The following is a 24,370-nucleotide window of genomic DNA, read 5'->3' as shown; positions in this document are numbered from 1 at the left end:
ACCGGTAGTAAGGTATCATTTCAATATGTCTGTGCACATTATGGCAGAGTTCTTAAAAAAAATCACACTATGAAAAAAGTGTTTCTGATGATCACTGGACTCCTCTATCACCAGCTGACAGACGTTAGAGAATCACATTCAGACTCCTAATTGGTTTTACTAACTCTCAGCTCAGTACTCTGTTAATGAGGTCTAATCGTCTGCTGTGAGGACATCAGAGAGCTTTTGGCATATGAGCGTTTTATGAAGAAAAGTGCTTTTCTTGTGAAGTCCCTCAGGTGGTGGAGGGCAAGAGAAATGTGTTGGTGTATGAATGAGTGCGAGGTCTGCTGTTTTCAGGTGGGTGGTTTTGCTTAAGATTTTGTTTACACAAGCTGTTGCTCCCATGTGCATTTCTTCTTGTATAAAAGCTTCCCAGAAAACTCAATGTGTTAAAAGTGCTGCCAAATGACTAAACACACACTGACAGGGTTTGTCTGCGGTGCCATTCAGCTGCAGGACTCACAGCGATAAAACAAAGTCGTTACGGCAGATGAGATGGTCGCCTCATCTTTGCCAAGTTCCATTTGAGTTTTGAGGGTGTGATTTTTCTCATTCAGGGAGTCACTGGAGCTTCGAGGCAGATGAAAACCTTGAATAAAAGTAATGTCCTAACTGGTGGAAATTCAACATCCAATCTGGAAGAAAAATGGACTCATGTTTCCCTTCACAAGTGAATAGTTGTGGTCTTTTCAACGTGATTCAGCTCGGGCTATTGCCACGTAAATTAACTGACACTAACAGAAGAGAGGCCTCCCAGGTTTTCAGTACAGTTTGACATGAAATAAGACATTGCATAAATTGTCAATGTCATACAAGAGTAGCCACTCAGGGGAGCTTAATGAGGACATCAGAGAAATGAACCCAAGGCTGTAGATGGAGGAGAAATGAAGCATTAAAATGATAGGACGTCTCATGGGTGCGGAGAGGAAAAGACAGCTTTCTTTCAGCTCGGAGTAACACAAGGACACTCTCCTTTAATCTTAAAACCCAGGATTCATATCCTTCTCATCTGCAGCCATCTTCCCTGCATGAATCCCCCCAAATAGTCCTGTCATGTTGGAAAGGGCAGCTAGCTCTTTTTTTTTTTTCCAGCTATAGTATTTTCCTTAGATCAAATTTAGTACAGTTTCACAGGAGATGAGCTAGTGTTTTAGACCATTAACTACAAATCACCCGTACATGTATAATACATACCTGATGACCACTTTCCACAGCATCAGTACCATCAGTTTTGGTGAGGTTTCATGGATGACATAATAAAAAGCACCATACAGTGCTTTAGTAAGGTGTCTTCAGGGCAGTTTTGATGCTTCTTGGCATGGATTCAACAGGTCTCACATCTCTACTGGAGGATGAACATCATCCCTCCGAAGCATATTCCAGCATTTGGTGTTTTTATGATGGTGGTGGAGAGCGCTGAGCTGAGATTGGGTGACTACAGAGGCCAGAGTCGCATAATCTTAATGGTCATGCAGTCATTCAGTGAGCCGTCATACCTGTGTGCAGAAGCAGCTGCATTTATTATGTCTCTTCACTCATTTAAATTCACTTGTTCACTGTGATGTATTTTACATTTTTGCATGTTGATTTTCTGAATAACACTGAATTCATGTCCAGTGTCAGTTCAGGATATTGTGTGTCATTAATGTAGTGAGGCAGAAGTGATTTAGTTGCCTGGCGTTCACCATATTTCAGTCATTAGTTTATTTGGCACCATCTTTACTTAATCTTAACCGTACAGTAGTTGTCATGTGTAGATATCGTAGGAAGAATTGTAAACATGTTGGCATTGGGTGTAAAAAAAGAAAAAAGACAGAAAAACAAACAAATTGAATTCTTTTAAACTTGAGTATTTGTTGGTTTGACATTGTAGGTTTTCCCAGATGAAGTCTCCACAGCCAGATTTCACTTTCTTGAGCTGACGCAGTGTGTATCAGTGCAAAACATTGCATCCCACAGTGTATATACAGGATATGTGGGTAACAGGACAGCGATACATTTTCTTGTCTCTGGACTCCAGTGTTTTGGATTTACAGTAAAATGATTTTACTGTTATAAAGTAGAACTCATTGGATGGTTTTAACATCCACATTAGAAAAACAGAAGAAGGAAGAATGAATTTTTGTACCCCCACTTTTATGGGATGTAATGTATTTGACAAAATAAGGTCAACTTAAATTTAGAATATTTAGTGACAGGTCCTTTGCAGTCAGTGACTGTGTGATATCTACGACCCACAGATATCAGCAGGTATTCAGAGTCCTCCCTGCTGTTGCTCTGTCGAGCCTGTTCTTCAGCCATCTTTAGATCGAGCTTTCTGCTTCGCTCTGGCTTTCAGCAGTGAAACACATGATCCGTTTTACTCATGTGATTCATTGGACAGTAAAGAATATATCACTGTTTGTCTTGTCTGTATGTTTAGCATCACTGTCCTGCTGCTTTACCCTCCTGAGAGACTGTGTATGAGAAAGGCTACAAGTCCAGTACAGTTTACCCAATATGGATATGAGCTGTTTCAAATTTAAGTTGAATGTTAAGCCCTTTAACTCCATAGTTATTGTTTGAGTTTAAATCCACCGTGCTGCATTATGAAGTAGTTTCCACAAATCCTGGAAAACAGTGTAAATGCAAACAACGATTGGAATAGTTGTGTAATACCCACACACACATAGTAAATGCAGTGCACCATGTATTTGAAGCTTAAGCACAGATTGTATAACTGGCTTGTCAGTTGCCATGACCTAAATATGACACAATGTTGTTGCCATGCAGCTCATATAGAGCCCATGTTGGATGTTGGCAAGGCCTAAAATAACGTTCTGTAGCCTGGGACTGCCTCTGACAGCTTGGCTTAGACTGATTTATGTAAATATATCCAGAGTTAAAATCCTCTATTTGAACAGTGGCTTGAATAGTAACTTGCAGACATTACAGTAATGTCATCCAGTAACTTCCAGAGTCTTATTTCACAGAGGAGCACATGATACCTGCCTGGGAAAAGATGGAAGAAGAAGGTGGTCAATAAATATTTCATGAGTTTCATTATTGCATATTTATAGTGTGTCTGCCACTCAGTAAATCTGTCTGAGTCCGCGCCGTGAAACAATCTTTAACCCAACAGCTACAAAGTCGAGCCGCGCAGCACAGGGAAGGCCGAGTCATCTAATTTAACTGTCCTGCCAAGTGAAGCCCGCAGAGCCGTTACCGCCAGCGAAATGACAGCGAGGGCAGAATCTGCTGTGGTGTGAAGTTTGCCTTTGAGAGAATGAGGACAAAATATGTACAAGAGAAAAAAGCCTCAGCAAATGAAGGAGATGAACTTTGTAAATTACAGTGTGGCACTGCTTTGTGCCACACTAATTGCTCAGCAGGAAAGTGAGGTGAAGAAATGATGGTGAAGTCTGTAAGTGTAGATTGGAGGTTAGAGGAATGAGAAGGCCTTGAAAGGAATCATTAAAACGCTTCGGGTTTTTTTTCTGAGCTAGAAAAAATGAAAACTAAGACAAAACTATATATAAAAAATATTGATGCTGACTGAAATGCACTGATTAGGGCAGATGTGGCTCAGCTGGCAGCACAGGTTGTAACATGGGTTGAAGTGTCTGTGAGGATAGTATGTGAGAAAAAGTTTTATTTTTATCTTAGTGTCTGCTAAATTGTAATGTAATGTAAATCAACACTAGATGTAGAGAAAATACACACGAATGAAAATAAACATTCCCAGTGAAAATCCAGAGAGGACTGTCTCATCTACTTTGTGAGAAACAATCCCAGAAAGTTCCATCGAAAAGTCCAGCGAAGCAGCTGTACACGGTTATTTAGCAAAGGTTCAGCCGTTGGCCGAATGAGCATTTCCCAAACAAACCGATTAGTTTCTCTCTTTGAGGTCTTTTCTATTGCAAACTTAAAAAGAAAAGCATGAAAACACTCTCCTCTTTGTTGCCTATCCAGTGAAGTTTTCAAGTACGTCATCCTCTTCGTCACGTGTGGTATATGGAGCTTGTTAACACCTCTGAGGGCAGAAGGCAGGAGACACCCACTGGTAACACTGAGCCCATTCAACACACAAAAACCAATTTCATGGCCGGTCAGTTGAGGTACATAGTGTGAACATAGAAGACACAGCTTCTGGCCATGGAAAAAAGACAATTAAAACACCCAGTGTCAATTAACACAATGTACAATAAATTTGCACAGTGTTGACAGTGTTAAGTTTTCTTTGGAATTATTTTCTATGAAAGAAAAAGCCCCAGAGGGTTAAACTGTATCTGTTAAAATCTTCTGTCAGAGGCCTCTGAAGTCAGACTGCCTGTGGTGGAGGGAGGCTGGAGGTGAGCAGGTTGTGAAGCGAGAACAGTTGCCTCTTGATAACTAGAGCTGTATGAAGGGAAAAAGGAACAAAATAAAAGGTCAAATGTGCTCAGCAGGACGAATGAAGACTGAGAGAACAGCCACATGACATGTACAGTTACACAGTTGGAAAGTTTTAAATTGCGGGCTGCAGCAGAGGACAGACGTCACAGAAATCATTACAACTGCCTTTGTTGGTTTGAAGAATGATAATGGAAGTGAAGGGACCTCTGAGGCAATTTCTGCACAATCCAGAGTCCTAATTCCGAGCACTTAATTATAGTCTGAGTAAGACTCACATAATGCAACAAATTATAGCCTGCAACAGGCTTTGTTTGTTCCTCTGGGACTCAAATTGCTCTCAGTGCAAAGAACAAAATCTGGAGCCCTGAGTAAAGCAAATTTCCTGCTCCAGTTTTCATATTTCTTGCACTCTCTGAAGCCGAAGAATTAGTCATTAATAATACTGAAAGAGTTTTGATTGCGACTCGAACCAAGCACCTTCAGCTCTGTTATCATCATCTGTTAGACACGGGGGTGAAACAGACTGTGGCTGGCTTCAAATGCAGTTTTTGATTGGAGACATATTATCAGTGGCTTCTCATGGGTGGTGTCATTAGAAGTGTGTTTTTCTTTCTGAATCAGTATTATGCCATTATATGCACAGGCATGGTTAAATTATTTCCAACACTGGTGACCAGCTGTTTACCAACACTTAGATTGTACTAATTATAGAATAAATAGAGAGGCAGACTTCAACTGGTACAGTTCCAGTTGGAATGAAACTGGAACTGCTAGTGTAAGCTACAGCATATAAAACACAAAATACCAAATTTGTCTACAGGCAAGTGCACAATCTAGCTTATGTGGAGAGTAAAAGAAATGAATAAAGAAGTCACGATAGTTTTTCTTTCAATAAAATTTGTGTCTACTATGTTCTTCTTTCCACAAAGAACATTGAACTTCTGGGAAGTTTTTACGATGCCATAGATAATGTTCACAGTGAAGATGATGTGTCAGTGGTGCAGTGGTCCAAAGCTCCGGGTGACACTGACCTACATCTTCCTTCAAAGCTCCGTGGACACACAATTAGGCTTCCTGACTTCCTCCAACCTTTCAGCTACGACCTTCATTTGGCCAGCGTCATCTCCCACCAACTCATTTTCACAGTTTCCCTCCAGATGTTTTCCCTCTGTGCAGTGTGTATGTGTCAGAGGATGCGAGGAGCCATCAGAAGACCTGACCCCAATACTCTCACCCTGCTCCCCAGTGAGCCCAGCCCGCCGCTGTGATGCTTCTGCAGCCATTATTTCCCATTACTGCCTGACAGCAGGGCCGTTTGTTAGAGCGGGACCCTGTGGAGAACCAGGTCAGTCACAGTGCCCCCCGTCCTGCACATGTGCTATTTGTAGGGCTCCAGTGACGGGCCCTGACCTGGACTGTCCCTGGGTACACATTTTTGTTGGAGGATATCTAAAAATAAGGACATGTATGTTTATAAAACCTACAGTACATTTACTGTAAATAGGTACTTTGACCAAGCACAAATACCCACTACCAACTAGTTGATACTGTCTAAATGTAGAATCATACAGCACTTCTTAAAACAGGTGTTATTGTGGTTTTCATTTGGGAGAAGAAAGAGAGCAAATAGAAGAGACTAAGATATAATCTTGACCAAAGTCAGTATGATTCATCATCTGGGAACCATGAACGTCTGCACCAAATGTGGTGCCATTTCCCAAAAATCTTATTGTTACAGCCTGCAATGATATTTAAAACAACAGAGTTCTTACAGGTTTTTGGCAGCGATCTGGCGAAGTCCCTTCACTGTGACAGCCAGGTTGTTTGAACAGCACGGTTTTGGAATTACATGTTCTGCATTCACACATAGGGTGTAATGTTCGACTGTAACACACTTTTGGACAAGTATCTTTCTATGAGGTTAGTGTGAAGTTGTTCTTTTGTCCATGCAGACACAGTCAATTTTAGAGGGACGAAGCTCCAACCTGCTGTGCAAAAAGTAAAACAGTAAACGTGGTGTCTTCACAGAGGTTTGAGTTTAGTGTTTGTTTGTATGTCCTTCAATGTACAACACAATCAGCTCAGAGCACAACACTTTGGGATCAGTAAATTACAAAAGTAGACAGACACACACACACCCAGCTGAGACAGCAGAGCTAATCACGGCTGCTGCATCTACACCGAGTCCTCTTGTCTAATGATCAGATACGAAAAGCATTTCTCTCATCTTGTCATCTAATTCATAACTGTCCTTGGCTCTGTTTTTTTTCCAGATTGTTCCTTCAAGCTGATTGAAAATAAAATGGAACTAGCGATAATTTTCCTCCGACTCGGTTTTATGAGCAATTTAAATTCAAGAGGTCCAAATTTACTGCACACACTGGCGCCATTCATTTATGTAAGTATGCATAATCAGACACACACACTCCAGTCTCAGGAAGGCTCTGTCCTGCATGTAGACACATGTCACATGCACACGAGTTGGTATAGATATGTCCTTTAAGCTATCAATCATTCATATATAGTTTTTTTTTCTTTCCCTCACACACACACACACACACACACACACACACACACACACACACACACACTGTCGTTTACTGTTTACCCTGATCAATTCGTTTAGTTTGCCTCAATGACGCAGAGGGCCCACTGGAAATATCCTATCCTCAAAATCTTCCTTCCCCCTCTCCGTAAACGTCTGCTTTGGCTCAGCATGATGAATGATCACTTGGGCCAATCAATTCTATTTAGATAAGCTCGCCTCCAGAGAGGACAGGAAAGGGAAGACGGATGGATTTTTCGACTTATTCAACACTGAGGCCCAAGGTTATTGTTATTTGGGCTGCTCTCCAACCTTATATTTCACAGGTAGGGCAGACTGTAACGCTTTGGTAGCTGTATTCCAGGAGATTAACCTCTGGGAATGTACTGTGAGTACACAGCAGAGGTGTTCAGGATGAGCTTAATGAAGCCTCGGTGCAGATAAATTACAGAGAAACTCTAGTTAGAGCTGTGGTTTGAATCTTATTTTCTTTTAATATCAGGTTGCTTCTTAATATGAATACATATATTCTCTTATACTCCCTTAAAAAAACATACTAATAATGTCTTAAAAGCAAGCTTTCATTGTGTCTTTTGTTTTGTTTCCTCCCCTTACTCTGCCTAACTTATTCATTTGTTTATTTAAGGTTCAATTGTATGTTTGGGACTTTAAGACTGTGTATGAATAACGCTGATAGAGTTTAATTCATTCAGTCCAGAATCTATGAAAACGCAAATATTTTTCATTTCAAAAGTTTAACTGCTTGTCTCCTATTGACTCCTGCTCATATATATATTCTGAGTGTGTGTGTGTGCACTGGAGATTTCTAGTTTCCATATCACATGATTGGACCACAACTGACTTGTACATGTTTTGAATAGAGATTTAAGGCGAGCACAACACATCTTTCAGTTTAAGCAGACGAATGTGAAAACAGACTCCTCGTCACAGTCAAACGTCCACGTGAAGTAACATAAGTAGAAGAGTTTTTGGTCTCAGGTGAACAGGATCCAGCTCTTCAGGAGAGTCTCAGGCAGTGAAGTCACCAGTGGTGCAGGTGAAACACAGACCTGATGTTTGACCCAACAGCTCCACCCAGTGGATCATTAGCAATGTTAAGGGGCAGAAATAACAGCCTGACAAACACCTATAGGCTTTTGTATTTATTTATTGTCAGTTATAGTTATCAAGTTCCAGGACTGATTCACAGTTTTCACACTTAACATGATCCATTTTCATATGTATCCTCCTGAGACAGCATAAAGAAGCAGAACGTCCAGGCTTCAAATTTACATTAATCAACTGAGAAACTCATTGAAACATCAGATACAAACAGCACAGAGTTTTCAACAATGACTTCCTTTGGTCTTTTATTCAAGATCCTGAAACAATCTCAAAGCTAATTTTATAGAAAAGATCAAACATATTCAATATCTTTGTTCTATTTTTTGCTGGAATGTAGCAAACAGACACCTCACCCAGGATATGGACAACCTAACAGATATGTAAACCTCTACACAAAACAATCAATTACAGACTCCAAATAAGTCACTATTAATCCATACATTATTAAAATAATTAAACCTAAATGTGTCTTTAAAATTTCCAGGCAAGACACTTTTCATGACATCAGACAGGTTTTCAAGTTCCAATATAAGAATCATCACATTTATATTTCTCCTCCTTGGCTGCCTAACCTGCAATTATCTGCTGTCCTCACTAAACAAAGCAGACAGAGACACTGCAATCAAGGCTTAAGGAGATCATTTCCATGTCTTCCACTTCTTCCTGTGAGTGTCAGGTGATTGACAGGGAGCAGTGACATGAAAACAACTGATGCAGTGAAATAAGGATATTTCATCACATCGTTTTGTTCGTGGAGGCTGAGTGACTGTCACAGTGAACAAAAGTGAACAGCAGCAACTGGCATCTGCTGAAGGAGGAGAGCTGAGCTCTGATATCTACTGCTACACCGACTGTGGGCAAGAAAACATAAAGAAAGGATGACACAGACATGAAAAATATAAATAAAGTCTATGTATGAGAGGTCTTCATCTCTTATTTGCACACAGGAAATGTTTCCTCTGATGGGATTTAGACTGGCTACATGCTGCTCTCATAGGACACACTTGTTCGTGAGCCTGGTGCGAGCATATGGAGGTTTCTTTCAGCCTCCTTATTGTCACTGGTCTTCTCGGAAACAGTGTGGACTGACACTTTGATGTCAGCAGCGCCTCCATCGTTCCCTCGCCTTTCACATGACAGCAGCGCCTGGCACACTTCCTCCTCCTCTCCATCTCTGTCAGAGCGGGGCGGGCCTATAGCTTGTCGTTTTCCCAGATTTGGCCGGCCGTGCAGGGTCAGACGCACGGTTCACCGTCTCCACGACGTCCTCCACGACCGTTCGGCAGTTCAGGATGAGCGGCGGCAGAGGGACGCTCCGTGCCAGCTCCTCAATGTGACGGGCGAACTCCATGGTCTTGAACTGTGTGACCTTAGCGAACTCCAGCGTCTTGGCCGACGTGACGATGGGAATGCGCTTGGCGACCTCAAAGGCCTTCTGCAGCTTCTCAGCGCCCTCGGTGCGGAAGAACTCGTTGATGGCTCTCTCCATCTCCTTGAGGTGGCTGCTGACCATGCAGAGCCGCGCCACGTTGAGGATCATGGTGATGGTGAAGGCCACCAGGCAGACGATGACAAAGTAGAGGCCCAGGCCGCTCTCAGTGTAGGCTACACGCAGCGTGACGGTGTAGTTTTTGGTACACGCCAGCACCACTGGAGGCCACACAGGTGTAGCGGCCACGGTCCTCAAAGGAGACCACGCTGATGTTCAGGACACCGTCCTCCTGGATCTGCCACTTCCCACCTGAAAAGACAACAAAAAGACAGAGTTTGAGTTTCACCAAAACCTTTAGAGGCAGTGAGTTGAGCAGTGGAAAAACAGGAAGAATCCATCTCACTGAGAGCACATTTGAAAATATTCATCATCACAACAGTTTATAACGCAGCATCATAAACAATTACACAGGCCAGCAAACCCCAGCAGCACTCATTCCATTTTTATTTTACTTTATTGCATTCAATTCTTCCACGAGATTTTATGTATTAGATTAGATTCAACAACAGTAATAGTATTGTGTTTAGTATTTCAGTGTTGAATCACAAACTGTGTCTGCACTGTGGTGTCAAAATGATAAATACTGAAGTTATGTACTGACAGTAATATACATGTTTGTGCCTATTTAAAACATAAAATCCCCAATAAACATTATTTTTGTTATTTCCGTTTATTTGACATTATGAAAAAGGAGATATTAAAAGATACATATCTACAAATGTCAAAGATGACACAGTAAAGTCTAAGATTTATTTCTGTTGTCATCCTCGATGCACAGAGGAAAGATGTACGACTACAGCGATCATCATTCATGGAGAAAAGTTGCAACAGAATTTAAATGACTGGATTTTGGGACATGCTTCACTGAGATACAGTTGTACCTATAGGAGACGTTTCTGTGTTCAAAATACACGGAGAGGGAAGGCATGGAGTCTGACGCTCACACAGTGAAGAAAGATTCCTGGTGCTGCCTTGATAATAATGATAATGAGAACACAGTGTATGGCTGCTTGTTTCTTGCCTTGACCTCCAATGATAGTCAGGTGTCTGTTCTTATATCATATAAAACTCTCCTCCTACCTGCACCTTCACCCAGCAGAGGTCCTTTAGAGTTGAACCACTTTATGTCATCGGTGGCCTCCGGTCACGTTACACTCGATCAGTGTGCTGGATCCCTCTCTCACCACGATGTCCCTGCTGGAGGGGTCGCTGGACAGCCGTACAGAGGACGCAGCCTCCACCTCCGACCCGTTCTGAGCTCCTTCTGCTGTACCAGTCACTGAGCAGTAGGACTGTGAGAAGCAGGCGTGACAGGTGGCGTTCCTGATGCGTTAACATGTTGAAGGGAGACGCAGCTTCAGCTCACATTTAGACGAGAAAAACCTGAAAAACAGGGAGTGTTAACGGTTGTAGCTCTTTTCTCTTTGTTCTGCTGAGCTCTTGTTTTCCTCGTTCCCCCATCACATACCCAGATTTTTAACCACAGTAGTTTACATTTTATAGGTTTCACACCTGTGTTTTCATTGGCTTAATTAGTTTATCTTCCTGTCTTAATCTTTAACTGATGTAATGTAAATATGATTGGTTCCTTTGACTTTTCAATGCCTCGTAAAGGAACTACTCAATGTTGTTGTCCTTTATAAATTGACTAAAAATGAAGTCATCAAGATAATAGTTAAACAGTTATGACATTATGTCCATGGAGAAAAGGAGAGAGGAAGCCAGCTGGCACATTTACAGAAATGATAATTGAAGTGCACTCAACTGCAAGAAGTAACTGTAAAATTAATTCATTTACAAACTGTGAGTCTCTTCTGTAATAACAGGTTAGGCAATAAGGAGGGGATTTAAAAATACCACTGTGGCCATTATCATCGTTACCTCAGTATTGCGTCACCCAAATACCAGTCCTGTCACGGTCATTTATACGAGAAACGGCAGATTTAAATAATTATTGCAGTTTAAAACACAGCTTAAGCAGGAAGCAGGAGCTGGAACAACGTACCTCTGTCACACTGGGGTATCGAACACAGTGTAGCAAAAAGAGACAGAAACCATTAACCCACACACCTAACACCAAGCAGACCCTAAACCAGTCAAGCTCCCACCTGCTGCTCGGACAGAGACCAAAACAACAAATGTTTCTGTAACTTCATGTATGTTCCAAGATGTTTCAGTCCTTTTCCTGCTATTTTAGTCTGTTACTTTGGTTTAAGGCAAAACAAGCGATTCCTCCGTGAGGTCCGTTCACTTCCTACTTCAGAACAGGTGCGCTTCAGTGGGCGTGGCTTGCCGTCAAGTCATCCTTTAAATGGGTGACATCGCCTGCTGGTGGGAAAGTATGACACGCTGTGTAGTCAGTGCTTAATTAAAGCTAGGTGAAGTAACACTTGAAAAACGCCAACGTTAATTTTACATCCAACATTTTCACCAGTAAATATTATTATTAAATAATTTCATTTATCCATTTATTCGTACCTAATAAAGTCAAAATAAGTATGTATCCATGATTTCCATTATCATTTGTATTTGCTAAAATACGTACATACGTTTATTTTCACCGTTCCGGAAGTCGCATTTTAATCTTATTTGCAGAACTTTACCTTTTTAATTATTTCGTCAAGTTACCTAACAAGCGTTAGAGAATAACCGGTAGTTGGGAGGGTTTGCCGTCAAAATAAAATCGTAATACATGTCATTCATGGAAGAGCGCAATAACATCTACTTAAAATTAGGTTTTTACTTGTTTAAAGTTAAATCTGCAGAGCACCTTAAATCTTTGTCGCGATTCAGATTTCCAGTCACAGCTTCCCTCTGTTTTTATCTTTAAAGTAATCTAAGATATTATTTTATTTTGAAGGAGCTAAACGGAAGCTGTGTTTCATAATGAGGCTAACAGTTGGAACTGGTCAGTGAAAACAAAATGTGACGTGGCTAATCCTGTTGGACAAAAAGACAGAGAAATCTTTAATAATTAAACTATTTTCTGAAGAGTTAGAGGGAGTTTAACGTGTAAGAACTGAACCGCAAGCTAAAATAAAGAAGATAAACTGTTCTTGTTGTTGGTTTTTGGAAGGAAGCTGCTGGTGGACTGAGGTCAACGGTTAACAGCTAGCATCAAGACTTGACAGCTGAGTAGGAGAAGGGGTAAGTTTGTAGTGAAAAAGTAGGAGTATATGCTGTTTTGTCTGAATATATGTTCGCTGTTTATGAGAAAAGCAGAGGATGCTGTTAAAAAAAACCTGGACGCTTCTCATACTCGTAGTTAAGTGCATGAAAGAGTCGTTAGCTCACCAAAACTACTAGCAGCCCACAGTGTAGCCTGCATGTCTCACTGTTTGTGACTTGAATACATGAATAACAATATAACTAGTAATGTAATAACACAATAATGTTTGATGGCAGCTAAATGTCAAAGGGATATTTGACCTAGCGATCTGAATGTAAAGTTTATTTGGCTTATTTCGTGATATAATTTTGTGCATGTGTGGTGTTTACTGTGGCACAAAGATACTGTGTGTGGATGTACAGTATGCTCTGTTGGATCTCTTTTGTCGCAGTATTGGTTTCAGAAAACCCAGACTAGACTTAAATCCGACTCTCTCCAGCTGCACAGATGTTAAACAGCTGTGTACTCGGCTCCTGTTCCCTGGGTGTTGTTGAAATGCATGCTGGGAAATGTGGAAAAGTGGAAAAGTGGTTCACCAGAACAGTAGATTGCAGCAGTAGATTGTTGTTGTTGCAAACCTGCCCTGCATTAACCTCAGTGGCTGTTGTTTCTAGCCTCCAAAACATCAGGCTAACATTTGATTTTTGTTTTTGACGAGGCCTGTGACCATCCAGCGCTCACAGCATCAAAACAACACACTATATGCAGGAGTTAAATACAGACTAACAATTATTTCCCTTGTCTTTGTCACTGTGGAGGCATGCGCTAAGACATTAAAATGTCAGACAGTGAAGCTACAGCAGCAGAGGGCCCAGAGGTGGCACCAGAGGTTGAGGATGCTTCTCCTGCTGAGACGCCCGACACCTCCTCGCCGACCACACCTGACAACTCGACTGACGTGGCCCCGACGAGGAAAACCAGGAGGAGACCGGATCCCAAACCTGCAGCTGAAGTTGAGGAGATGCCAAAAGTAGAGGAGCAACCGTCAAAGGTGGTGAATGAAATTATCATTGTTTATACCAGATTAAACTACAGTATTACTGAAGGGGCGGCGTAATGTTTCTCTGTCTGTGAATATAGTTTATTATATAATTTTGATTGATTGATTGAGTGCGACCCTGCTGATCTGGGAAAGGCAAATCAACTGTCCTGTCATCCAGCGATCCAGCCTACACTAAATAGTATCATGTGTTGCATAACCTGTCAGAGTTATGTTGAAAACTGTTCAGGTCTGAGTTTTCAACAAGCTGCAGCAAGTGTGTCAACAAAAGAGATAAGCCTTGTCTTGTATCAGTAACTGCTCCACCGTCTCTGGGGTCACACCAAAGTCACTTCTTTCTGTGCACAAATTGATTTCTTTTTTCTTTTCTCTCCTTCGTTTGTCCCTCCTCCTCCTCCTGTCTTCATTCTCTTCTTTCTTACACTCACTCAGACATCCAGTGAGTCCACTGTGTCTCAGGGTGGTTGGGGATACTGGGGCAGCTGGGGAAAATCCATCTTATCCACTGCAACAGCTACTGTGGCCACTGTGGGTGAGTACAGACTCTGTTGTTTTGTGTTATATACAGTGTGTGTCATGGAGTTTTTTAATCATCTAATCGACAAGCTGTCATATCTGTGTCATGTCTGTCCAGGCCAAGGGCTCACTCAGGTGATCGAGAAGGCTGAGACATCACTGGGAATCCCCAGTCCCACTGAACTGTCAACGCAGGTGGAGGAAGAACAGAAACAGCAGGGTAAGACGTTATGTGGTGTCCTGTTAGGGTTAGCAGGTCTCACTTGGTGATTATGAAGGACATCACACCTTTTTTTGTAAACCTTTTTTAACAGTATGTATTTGGTCAGGTTCTTCTCCTGCGGGTGATGGCAGCAGTGAGACAGACAAAGCAGCAGGAGACGCATCATCACCAGTGGGGAGTGCGATGGGAATGTTGTCGTCGCTCACCAGCGTCGTCCAGAGCACAGTAAGCTGACATCTGAGAGCAGAAAGTAGCTGCAGATGAATTCCTTCTGTAGATTAGATGTCCTCTTTAGCTGAAGGGTTTTGGACTCATTCACAGTTACTGATAAAAGATTTTAGCTCACAATCTGAGGAACAAGGTGAACTATTGTGAGGAGGAGAGAAGTGTGTTTAGCAACCCTTAACTAAAGTATCCATACAGTGCAGCACATTATAGGTCTGTATATACTGAATAAATAGAGATTTAAAAATATAGATTTGTTTGTTTCTGAGTTGTTTAAAGATCCTAATCAGTCTGTCCACTATTGATTTCCCAAATATGTGTTTTATATCTGACACACATCTGACATACAATAGGTGAGACCGCCTATAGTGTTCATATTGGCTACTGGAAATCATACAATAACAGACACAATTAACTTTACTAATCACAGGTGTTGATTTTTAAACCTCCTCACAGGGGAAGACAGTGATAACAGGCGGTTTGGACGCTCTGGAGTTCATCGGGAAGAAGACGATGGATGTGATAGCAGAAGGTGATCCTGGCTTTAAGAAGACCAAAGGACTGATGAACAGGAACGCCACTCTGTCACAGGTTGGCAGACAAGGGAGGAATGAATGAGAGAAAAAGCTCAAACTAAGAGTGAACATCATTACTGGAGTTGTGTCCCCTTCATCTGTCACTCTCTCCCAACTCTCTCAGGTGTTGAGGGAGGCGAAGGAGCGAGAGGAGCTGCAGACAGCAGAGAAAGAGTCGTCAGACTCTGAGAAGAAGGTGGTCGCTCACTACGGGATGCTGTTTGATGAATTTCAAGGTCTGTCACACCTCGAGGCTCTGGAGATTTTATCTAGGGAGAGTGAGTCTAAGGTATGATTAAAGTTTTCCCTCCATAATATGACACCTACTGCGGCTAAGTAGACACACTGAGATGTTGTGTGCATGTGTGTGTGCTGTAGGTGAAGTCAGTGCTGACCACACTCTCGGGAGACGAGCTGGTTCAGCTCAGAGAAGAGCTGGAACACATCAAGGAGTCTTTCTCCCTGGTGGAGTTTGATGATGAGGAAGTTGATGAGAAGAAAGGTAACATCTCTGTCAAATGGCCATGAACAATACCAGCACAGTGTACATCACCTGAACTGACTGACTGTACAATTCTAATTCCAGATGAAGACGGCACAGAGTTTGAGAAGGAGTTAACGAAGGCCTTGGAGGGTCTCAGTGTCTCCACCACAGCCGACAAACTCAGCAAAGTACCAGTGACACATTTCTATCTGTTGTTTTGTTGTTGAGAGGGTCATGGATGTGTTAGTGAGGCTGCCAAGTGTGGTGCTGAAATAACAGTAATACGCAGCAGAACAATCTAATCACATACAACAACATCATAGATTTCCGCCTTAAAAGTTATCACAGACTTGAATCAGAAGTCGCATCAGTAACAGATTTTATTGTGCCCACCCTCTGTGCCCTGTTCACATTCTTGTGATTCACAAACCTATGAGGCCATGTAGCATGAACAGGGGTGTGTTATATTTTTACTATATGGTCTCTAACTTCCAACAGGCATGTAAGAGTGCCACCAACCAGATCACTGACATGACCCAGCCAGAGAGGGAAGAGGAAGAGAGCGAGGAGGTCGTAAAGAAAACGCTCTCTGTAGAGGTACGTCAACATTAACCATCATCAGTGTGTCACATTACAAAGAAAGAAATCATGCGATGTTGCTCTCAGACTTACAGTACTTGCTTACTTTAATCAGTTCATACTTTAGTTCATATCTTTATTACAAGACCTGGGCAAGTGCTCCATCTGTTTGAGAGAAAGGACGTCTAGTTTAGTCGTCTTTAGTCAGATAACACGATGGACTGGCCTGACTGCATCAGATAACAAAGCATTAACTTTTCAATTCATTGACACATCATAAAATTGTAGAAGCCACAGACACTGTTGTGATTACAATGCTGTTCAATCAATTAATTAATCACTTTCTTTTAATCGTTAAATCTGTTGAATAACCACATTTAAACACACTCTTGTTTCACTCCGTGTGTGTGTGTGTGTTAAATCTTTTCAGGAGGTTCACGCTGCAGCCATCAGGAGCCTGGCGGAGCTGACGGCTCGATCCATCGAGCTTTTCCACAAACTGGCTGAGATGATCCTGTTCTCTAACGGCAGCACAGAGCCCAGCGTCCTGTCACAGTAAGACAACACGTGGACACGCTGCAGGAACTCATCTGTGGAAAATACCTGTTTGATCTGAATCCTGACTGAATGCATATCCTGTGTCCACAGGTTAACTGTTGTTTTGTGTAAAGAAATCTCACTGCTTTCCAAGAAGTTCACCTCCTGCTTAACAACCACAGGGGTAAGTGTGATTATTATAACTCTGTTCAGTGTATGGAAGAGTTTTTATTAAATAAAACATTTCACTAAGTTCAAAATACATGTAGGTAGTCTACTGTAAGACCCACTACATTACTGACCTTCAGCATTTTCATTTCCCAAACAGTTTTTCTCACAGAGCTGATCTGGTTTCAATGTTCTGTTTTACAGTCACATGAGAAGGGAGATGTCCTCAACCCACTGATAACAGGAGTCTTTTTAGAGGTTTGTGTCATGTTATATATAGCACCTCACACACACACACACACACACACACACACACAGTGCAATTAAATGTTGTAGTTTTATCTCTATCTTTTTTCTTGCCTCCACAATGGCTTCAGTTTCAGTCATCGATACAAGTGCAGTATCTACCCTCTGCTGTCTTGTTGTCTAGAGAAGCTTCATGATTAACGTGTTATGGATCTTCCTCACAGGCATCCAACAGTGCTTCTTACATCCAGGATGCTTTCCAGCTTCTCATGCCCATACTGGAGATTTCCCACATCCAGAGGAGAGCTGAATCCACAGAGCAGTGACCAGGTGACGTCACCTCTGACCTCCATCGCTGCCATCACGCTGGGACTCTGTCACTGCCGATAACTGACGCCTTTTTTACAAATCGCCTGTGCCAGCTTTTACCCTGGTCTGGTTTTTCAGCTCAGGACAAAATCAGTTTCACGCCTGGGAGGAAAAGTGTGTTCTTGTCAAACAGTATTAAGTTTTTGTGCATTGCTGGTTTATTGGTGAAGTACATTAGATGGACTCATTGAAGTATATTGGTGAGAAAGGTGTGGATCCACCAGCTCCAGGCTAAGGGGAACAAAATGTGTTAAACAAAGAGCAGCTTGTTGTTCTTTGGTTTATGTAAGAAAGTTATGTAGACAGTAGCTGTGTCTCAGTTCTGCCTCAGAGAACACTTTGCTTAAAGAATGCCATATATAATGGGAGCACCAGTGCTAATTTGTTAAAAAGAAAGGTGTGTCTCAACAAAATAAATAGAAAGCTCTATTGATAAAGTACTTTCTCTTTACTGCACAGAGACTTTGGATTTAGTTTTCTATGCATATCTCTCTTAAACCGTGTCATCCAACAAAAAAACACTAGTAACAGCTTTTACTGTTGTCTGAATATTCCAATGACATTCTGTTTACAAGGACCTGTGACTTACACTGAAAGATTTCATCAACCTGCCAAAAACCCATTCAGCCTCTCCTTCATTACCCTCTATCCTGTAAAAGAGCTGGTACCTACATTTTAACGATTTAACAGACAAAACTCACAGCTCTGTTTTTCTTTATTCTCCTCTCTTGTAAATATCTTACAGGATCTCTTACAATCATTTCAAATCTCTTTATTGTGGTCAAATATTCATTAAAGTTTAACATAACCTCAGAACTGCAGGTGTTTATACATCAAACGAAGGAGCTTCTATCTGCCGTGGAGACTGTGATGCTTTGTCTTTTGATGTTGACTTGCTAACATCTGTGTGTTGTGGGCATGTAAAGTCATCTTTTTCGAGCCATATACTGTACTGTGCATCAGGTATTTGAGATGGTTTTCAAATAAATGTGCTCTCTTATAGGCCCAATCTGACATTTTTGTGTGTAAATTACAGGTTGTCAGTCAACATTTGTTTTTATTTTTGGTTGGTGGTAGCAAATCCCTGTAGCCAGGATCCAAAATCTGCTAGAAAGCCATATTTGTTAACTATTCACTGTTATTTAAATGTACTTCAGGTATTAACAGAGTGAGTACTCATTGAGAGGATTACACTACTACACATTATATTATTGGAATATTTTTATCCATAAAAATTATCTGTGTAAAGATTTTTGTTGTTGTTGCAACTGGTAAAAATGGAGCGAATTTTGTTAATTTTATGTGACAAAAATGATCAGTTTAGCCCACATAATGTAACGGTTTATTTAACGCCGTTACCCACTCCAGTACACTAGGTGGAGGTGTACGCATTTATCATCTGATTGAGTGTCCGCCAATGAACACAAAGAAGAAGAAGCAGCGGGAGCAAACGAAGAAGAAGAAAGTACAGTGGCGCTATCAGCTAGCTCGGCAGGTTACGTCGAGGAAATTCTCTGGTAAACCATTACTATATTTATACTTTCCACAGTAACACTCTGCCGTGTCTGCTGTGTGTGTAGCTGTTGTGAGATATCTTTAAGTGAAAAAGCAAAGCGGTTTCATGTAACTGTGCCCCAGAAATGAGGTTAGCTTGTTCGATAACGCGAGGATTAGCCTGTAAACGTTAGCCGTCCATGCTCAACCATCGGCTACTTCTTTAGCTTCTCGCTGCAACGTCGTGGGCTATTATTAATACTATTTCAAGTTGTGTAGTCACTAAAACAGCCCGAATTGTTAAAATGTGCTAACTCTTCCCAAATATCCTTAGTTAAGAGGAACGCTCGTCAAATCTGGTGTCACTTTGTTGGTTTTCAGTTAGGCTAGCTAGCCTCAAATTATAAACAGCAGCGAAATAAAATAAGGTTGTCTTGGTGTTATAGTGGCACAAGGTTAGTTCCTATAAGAGGAAACCGACTTGTATACCCATTCTAAATGAACTGAATGTGAATGAAAAAGGCTAAATATTAAAAACACCTCGTAGTATAACAGCATTGAAACAGCAGCCTCCAGCATGACCATAAATATGGACCTGCACTCCTTTGAAACAGGTTCAACAAAACTTTAAATTTATTACCGTTGGAAAGGGAAAGGTAGAGTTTATTGTAGGGTTGTTGTGTTGGAGTGCACTGGTTTTAGCTAGGTGGTGTACCTAATGTAACTGTAATGTAATTTTTTCTGGCTTTTTTGAGAACATAGTGGCTCATAGCATTTTACAGTTTAATCAGTCTGTTTGGCTCATATCACCATAATTGAAGTATCCATGCATTTGTGTGTGTGTTAAGACAAAAGCTGAACACTTTGAAGACATGACTTTGGGACTTGGCTTCTTTTAGTAAAGTTACCTCTTCTGTGATAACTCTTTGGTGCTAAAGGTAATGTGAGATTCTAACTAACTCCTCCTTTCCATCCTCTTACAGAGTTGTCTCTCTTCATCACACTGCCTCTGCTTCATATCTGTACAAGCACTGTGGGATTGTTGGGGTTTTAGCTCTCTACTTGACCTGCCAACATGCCAGCCGCACTTACAGATTCCAGTCAGATAATCTGTGAGGTCTGGGCGAGCAATGTGGAGGACGAAATGAGGAAGATCAGGCAGATTATCCAAAGCTATAATTACATTGCCATGGTAGGACACCTTCATTGTTGCTGGTGGTGTTTAACTGAGTGATGATGATCATAGATGGAGGACTCATGTGTCTTTATTGTTCACCAGGACACAGAATTCCCTGGAGTCGTCGTCCGACCGATTGGCGAGTTTCGCAGCACAGTGGACTACCAGTACCAGCTGCTGAGGTGTAACGTCGACCTCCTGAAGATCATCCAGCTCGGGCTCACGTTCATGAATGAGGATGGAGACTATCCCCCCGGCACGACGACGTGGCAGTTCAACTTCAAATTCAACCTCACGTAGGCGACCTGTTACTCTCCTCTTTTCTTTGTTCTAGCACTTGCTAAAAATTCAGCCAGGTGTTTTCATCGTTTCAGAGAACAGCCTGGGGTTTGCTTATCTTTCCTCACTTCTGATAGAGTTGAAGGTTGCACTAAAAGTTGCTGATACTGAAACAGAAAGTGGAGTCGATATTACAAGCCAGTAATGTACAAGTAGTTTATGTGTATTTTGTTTGTTTGTTTGTTTTACATTATCAAGGCTTTGCTGGATGAAGTTGTGATCAGCTTTACTTAAAGATTTATCAGCAGATGGTTGAGCTTGATGTAACACCACCTCAATGTCTGTTTTTGTTTTTCACAGAGAAGACATGTACTCACAGGACTCCATAGACCTGCTCCAGAACTCCGGCCTCCAGTTTAAAAAACACGAAGAAGAAGGAATCGACACACTCTACTTTGCTGAGCTCCTCATGACATCTGGTCTGGTCCTGTGTGAAAATGTGAAGTGGCTCTCCTTTCACAGGTCAGTTGTTTGTTTTGATTCAGCTTTTGCGTTGCTAATGCCAGTTCAGACAACCCTGAATACGTCTCAAATAAAATGACTGCATTTCTTTTTATAGATATTGCAGGTTTCCCATTAGCTGCACTTAAGTACTTTAACACAGGGTTTAACTTTGAGCCCTGTATGTGTGTGCCAGTTCAAATCCAGTAACTTCAGTGTAATCCAGCCACCCTGACCTGAGCCCTCCTCCTCTGTTCTGTATCTTCCAGTGGCTATGACTTTGGGTATCTGGTGAAGCTCCTGACAGACGCACGGCTCCCTGAGGAGGAACACGACTTCTTCCAGATCCTCAACCTGTTCTTCCCTGCAATCTACGACGTCAAATACTTGATGAAAAGCTGCAAGAACTTAAAGGTATGGTATGGATACACATATGCAGGGGAAGGGCAGAGTAATTTTGTTATCATTGCATCTCAGGTGTTGTTTAAGACTCCACTTGTAGATATAAGAAGACATAATCCATCAGATCATATCCAGTCTTGACACATCTGACTGCTGTGTATCTGTGCAGGGGGGACTCCAGGAAGTGGCGGACCAGCTGGAGCTGAAGAGGATCGGGCGGCAGCATCAGGCTGGATCAGACTCGTTGCTCACTGGCATGGCGTTCTTCAGGATGAAAGAGGTACGAGCACAAAAACATCCACACAACATTTAACAGAATAAACTTTCATAGTACAAAATAAGACTAATAAAATGTAATCTTTATGGTTAAATAGATCGAGGAGTGTAAAGGAACAGAAAGGGTTTAAAATACACTAGTCATTTATGTGAAACTTTTTCCTTTTTTTTCAGCTTTTCTTTGAAGACAACATTGACGACGCAAAGTATTGTGGGAGATTGTACGGCTTGGGTTCGGGCTCCAGCCAACCCCAGAACGGCATCTCCAGCTCGGGCCAGGAGGAGACAAACAACAAGCACTGACCGAGCGCTCGACTTTTCAAGTGGAATTCGCACTTGTTTTAAAACCCAACCAGCAGATTTCCCCCCTGATCTCCCTCAGCACTCAATCCCTGAACAAGACAAAAGTAAATATTTCTTTAAATTTCCCTCCTGAGTGACTGTAAACTGGACTCACAGTGACAGTGGATGCCTCACTGGCTCACACGTTTCTTTTTAAGTCACTTTTACCGAGTATATGGCCATATATTCAGAACACTTTTTAAAAATCTTTTTCATTTACAGCATTAGTAACACCCTTCTTTTCAGCATGGGACCAGCTCCTGTATCACACTGTGATTTCAGACCAAACTTTGACAAGACCAGTCAGATTCCTCAGTTCAGACTATTCTCCTCATCAGCAGGACTTGTCTCTTGTTGCAGGGATTTCTTTTTTTTTTAAGTTAATGCTGGAAGGGCCTGTAAATTAAAATGTATAATTTTGATGAGAATAAAAATGTTTTAGCTCTTTTCCACTTTCAGAAACTTTTAACAGTGTATAACTGTGCTTGGTTATGCATGTGTTTCAATGGGAAAACTACTACTGTTCTGTATATTCACTCACCAAACCAAACTGTCCACCGTCAGGTTTACAGATGTTGTGGTTACTGTTGTTTTTACATTCTACATTGTTTTAAACAGTTGTATATTAAATTGTTTTGTATTTTGAATGTAAAAGTTTAGTATTTGATCTTTCTTTAAACCACACTCACACACAGCTTGTCTGATATTTAAAAGTTTAAAAGGGTTCAGGTCATTGGAGCTTCACGCCTAGAATCTGTGGCTTAGTAGATGAGACTTCAGCCAAACTTCAGGAAGTTGTCTACACCCTGATTCTTTAAAACCGCAACTAGTGCTGAAACAATTAATTGATTATTTGACAGTTACTGATCAACTATTCTTGCCAATCGATTCTAGCTTTTCTCTGTGTTATAACTTTGCAGTCTGAATCTATCTTTGGGTTTTGAAGTGATGATTTTAAAGATATCAACTTTGGCTCTGGGACATTGTGATTTTAAAAATTAAAATTAGATAACAATAAGATTTAACCAAAAGTTACACTTAACCCCAGCTTCATTATCAGCTTGATCTGAATGACTAATTGTTTAGTTGTTCCATTCACACTAGATTTTCCCGGTTCGAAAGTGAGCCAAGTAACTTTTCAGAATCCAAAAAAGTTCAAATTATGATGTTATGAAACAGAAAAGCTGTAAATCCTCACATTCACCAGTATAATCCTAATTTACCAGTGTAACCCTAACCCTAATTTATCAGTGTAACCCTAACCCTAACCCTAATTTACCAGTGTAACCCTAACCCTAGTTTATCAGTGTAACCGTAACCCTATCATTGTAACCCTAACCCTAGTTTATCAGTGTAACCGTAACCCTAGTTTCATTGTAACCCTAACCCTAACCCTATCATTGTAACCCTAACCCTAGTTTATCAGTGTAACCGTAACCCTATCATTGTAACCCTAACCCTAACCCTAACCCTAGTTTATCAGTGTAACCGTAACCCTAGTTTCATTGTAACCCTAACCCTAACCCTAGTTTATCAGTGTAACCCTAACCCTAGTTTATTATTGTAACCCTAACCCTAACCCTAATTTATTATTGTAACCCTAACCCTAACCCTAGTTTATCATTGTAACCCTAACCCTAACCCTAACCCTAGTTTATCAGTGTAACCGTAACCCTAGTTTCATTGTAAACCTAAACCTAACCCTATCATTGTAACCCTAACCCTAACCCTAGTTTATCAGTGTAACCATAACCCTAGTTTATCATTGTAACCCTAACCCTAACCCTAACCCTAGTTTATAAATGTAACCCTAACCCTAACCCTAATTTATTATTGTAACCCTAACCCTAACCCTAGTTTATTATTGTAACCCTAACCCTAACTTATTATTGTAACCCTAACCCTAACCCTAGTTTATTATTGTAACCCTAACCCTAGTTTATTATTGTAACCCTAACCCTATCATTGTAACCCTAACCCTAGTTTATCATTGTAACCCTAACCCTAACCCTAACCCTAGTTTATCAGTGTAACCGTAACCCTAGTTTCATTGTAAACCTAAACCTAACCCTATCATTGTAACCCTAACCCTAGTTTATCAGTGTAACCGTAACCCTAGTTTCATTGTAACCCTAACCCTAACCCTAACCCTAGTTTATCAGTGTAACCGTAACCCTAGTTTCATTGTAAACCTAAACCTAACCCTATCATTGTAACCCTAACCCTAACC

The 24,370-nt window shown here is 41.2% G+C and overlaps 3 protein-coding genes across 4 annotated transcripts; 2 read left to right on the top strand and 1 right to left on the bottom strand.

The window, feature by feature from the left end:
- Nucleotides 1–8,096: 8,096 nt before the first annotated feature.
- Nucleotides 8,097–10,909, bottom strand: LOC108899864 (microfibril associated protein 3; the record flags this gene model as incomplete). The annotated part of the gene is given in 4 exon segments (XM_018700557.2): nucleotides 8,097–9,725; nucleotides 9,727–9,827; nucleotides 10,659–10,717; nucleotides 10,719–10,909. Coding segments are annotated over 4 exon segments (813 nt in total), but the record flags the coding sequence as incomplete, so codon positions are not given.
- A 1,557-nt stretch (nucleotides 10,910–12,466) lies between these two features.
- Nucleotides 12,467–18,678, top strand: fam114a2 (family with sequence similarity 114 member A2). Of its 2 annotated transcripts, none has more exons than XM_018700563.2 (14): nucleotides 12,467–12,725; nucleotides 13,506–13,738; nucleotides 14,180–14,279; nucleotides 14,382–14,483; nucleotides 14,593–14,711; nucleotides 15,168–15,302; nucleotides 15,411–15,575; nucleotides 15,665–15,788; nucleotides 15,873–15,958; nucleotides 16,269–16,367; nucleotides 16,780–16,904; nucleotides 16,998–17,070; nucleotides 17,259–17,312; nucleotides 17,525–18,678. In XM_018700563.2, the coding sequence occupies exons 2-14, from the start codon at nucleotides 13,526–13,528 to the stop codon at nucleotides 17,624–17,626; spliced, it is 1,497 nt and encodes a 498-aa protein (XP_018556079.1). In that variant the 5' UTR covers nucleotides 12,467–12,725; nucleotides 13,506–13,525; the 3' UTR covers nucleotides 17,627–18,678. The 2 variants fall into 2 exon arrangements, with proteins under 2 accessions (XP_018556079.1, XP_018556078.1); XM_018700562.2 differs by having other exon boundaries at nucleotides 13,506–13,741.
- A 380-nt stretch (nucleotides 18,679–19,058) lies between these two features.
- cnot8 (CCR4-NOT transcription complex, subunit 8) lies at nucleotides 19,059–22,794 on the top strand. The gene is made up of 7 exons (XM_018700561.2): nucleotides 19,059–19,186; nucleotides 20,147–20,355; nucleotides 20,443–20,636; nucleotides 20,980–21,141; nucleotides 21,390–21,534; nucleotides 21,692–21,802; nucleotides 21,973–22,794. Exons 2-7 carry the CDS (start codon nucleotides 20,239–20,241, stop codon nucleotides 22,099–22,101), a joined length of 858 nt encoding a protein of 285 aa, XP_018556077.1. The 5' UTR covers nucleotides 19,059–19,186; nucleotides 20,147–20,238; the 3' UTR covers nucleotides 22,102–22,794.
- Nucleotides 22,795–24,370: the final 1,576 nt, after the last annotated feature.

Source organism: Lates calcarifer, linkage group LG20, assembly GCF_001640805.2.
Source record: "Lates calcarifer isolate ASB-BC8 linkage group LG20, TLL_Latcal_v3, whole genome shotgun sequence".
Taxonomy (NCBI): domain Eukaryota; kingdom Metazoa; phylum Chordata; class Actinopteri; family Centropomidae; genus Lates; species Lates calcarifer.
Note: the sequence above shows the minus strand (reverse complement) of the source record. Positions and strands in the feature narration are given on the sequence as shown.

Bases quoted from the DNA above. Each gene is read 5' to 3' on its own strand.
- fam114a2 (XM_018700562.2), top strand. From the start codon at position 13,526: ATGTCAGACAGTGAAGCTACAGCAGCAGAGGGCCCAGAGGTGGCACCA. The intron at 16,368-16,779 runs GTACGTCAACAT...AAATCTTTTCAG, and splicing joins AGAAAACGCTCTCTGTAGAG to GAGGTTCACGCTGCAGCCAT. The intron at 17,071-17,258 runs GTAAGTGTGATT...TCTGTTTTACAG, and splicing joins CCTGCTTAACAACCACAGGG to TCACATGAGAAGGGAGATGT.
- cnot8 (XM_018700561.2), top strand. From the start codon at position 20,239: ATGCCAGCCGCACTTACAGATTCCAGTCAGATAATCTGTGAGGTCTGG. The intron at 21,142-21,389 runs GTCAGTTGTTTG...TGTATCTTCCAG, and splicing joins AAGTGGCTCTCCTTTCACAG to TGGCTATGACTTTGGGTATC. The intron at 21,803-21,972 runs GTACGAGCACAA...CTTTTTTTTCAG, and splicing joins CGTTCTTCAGGATGAAAGAG to CTTTTCTTTGAAGACAACAT.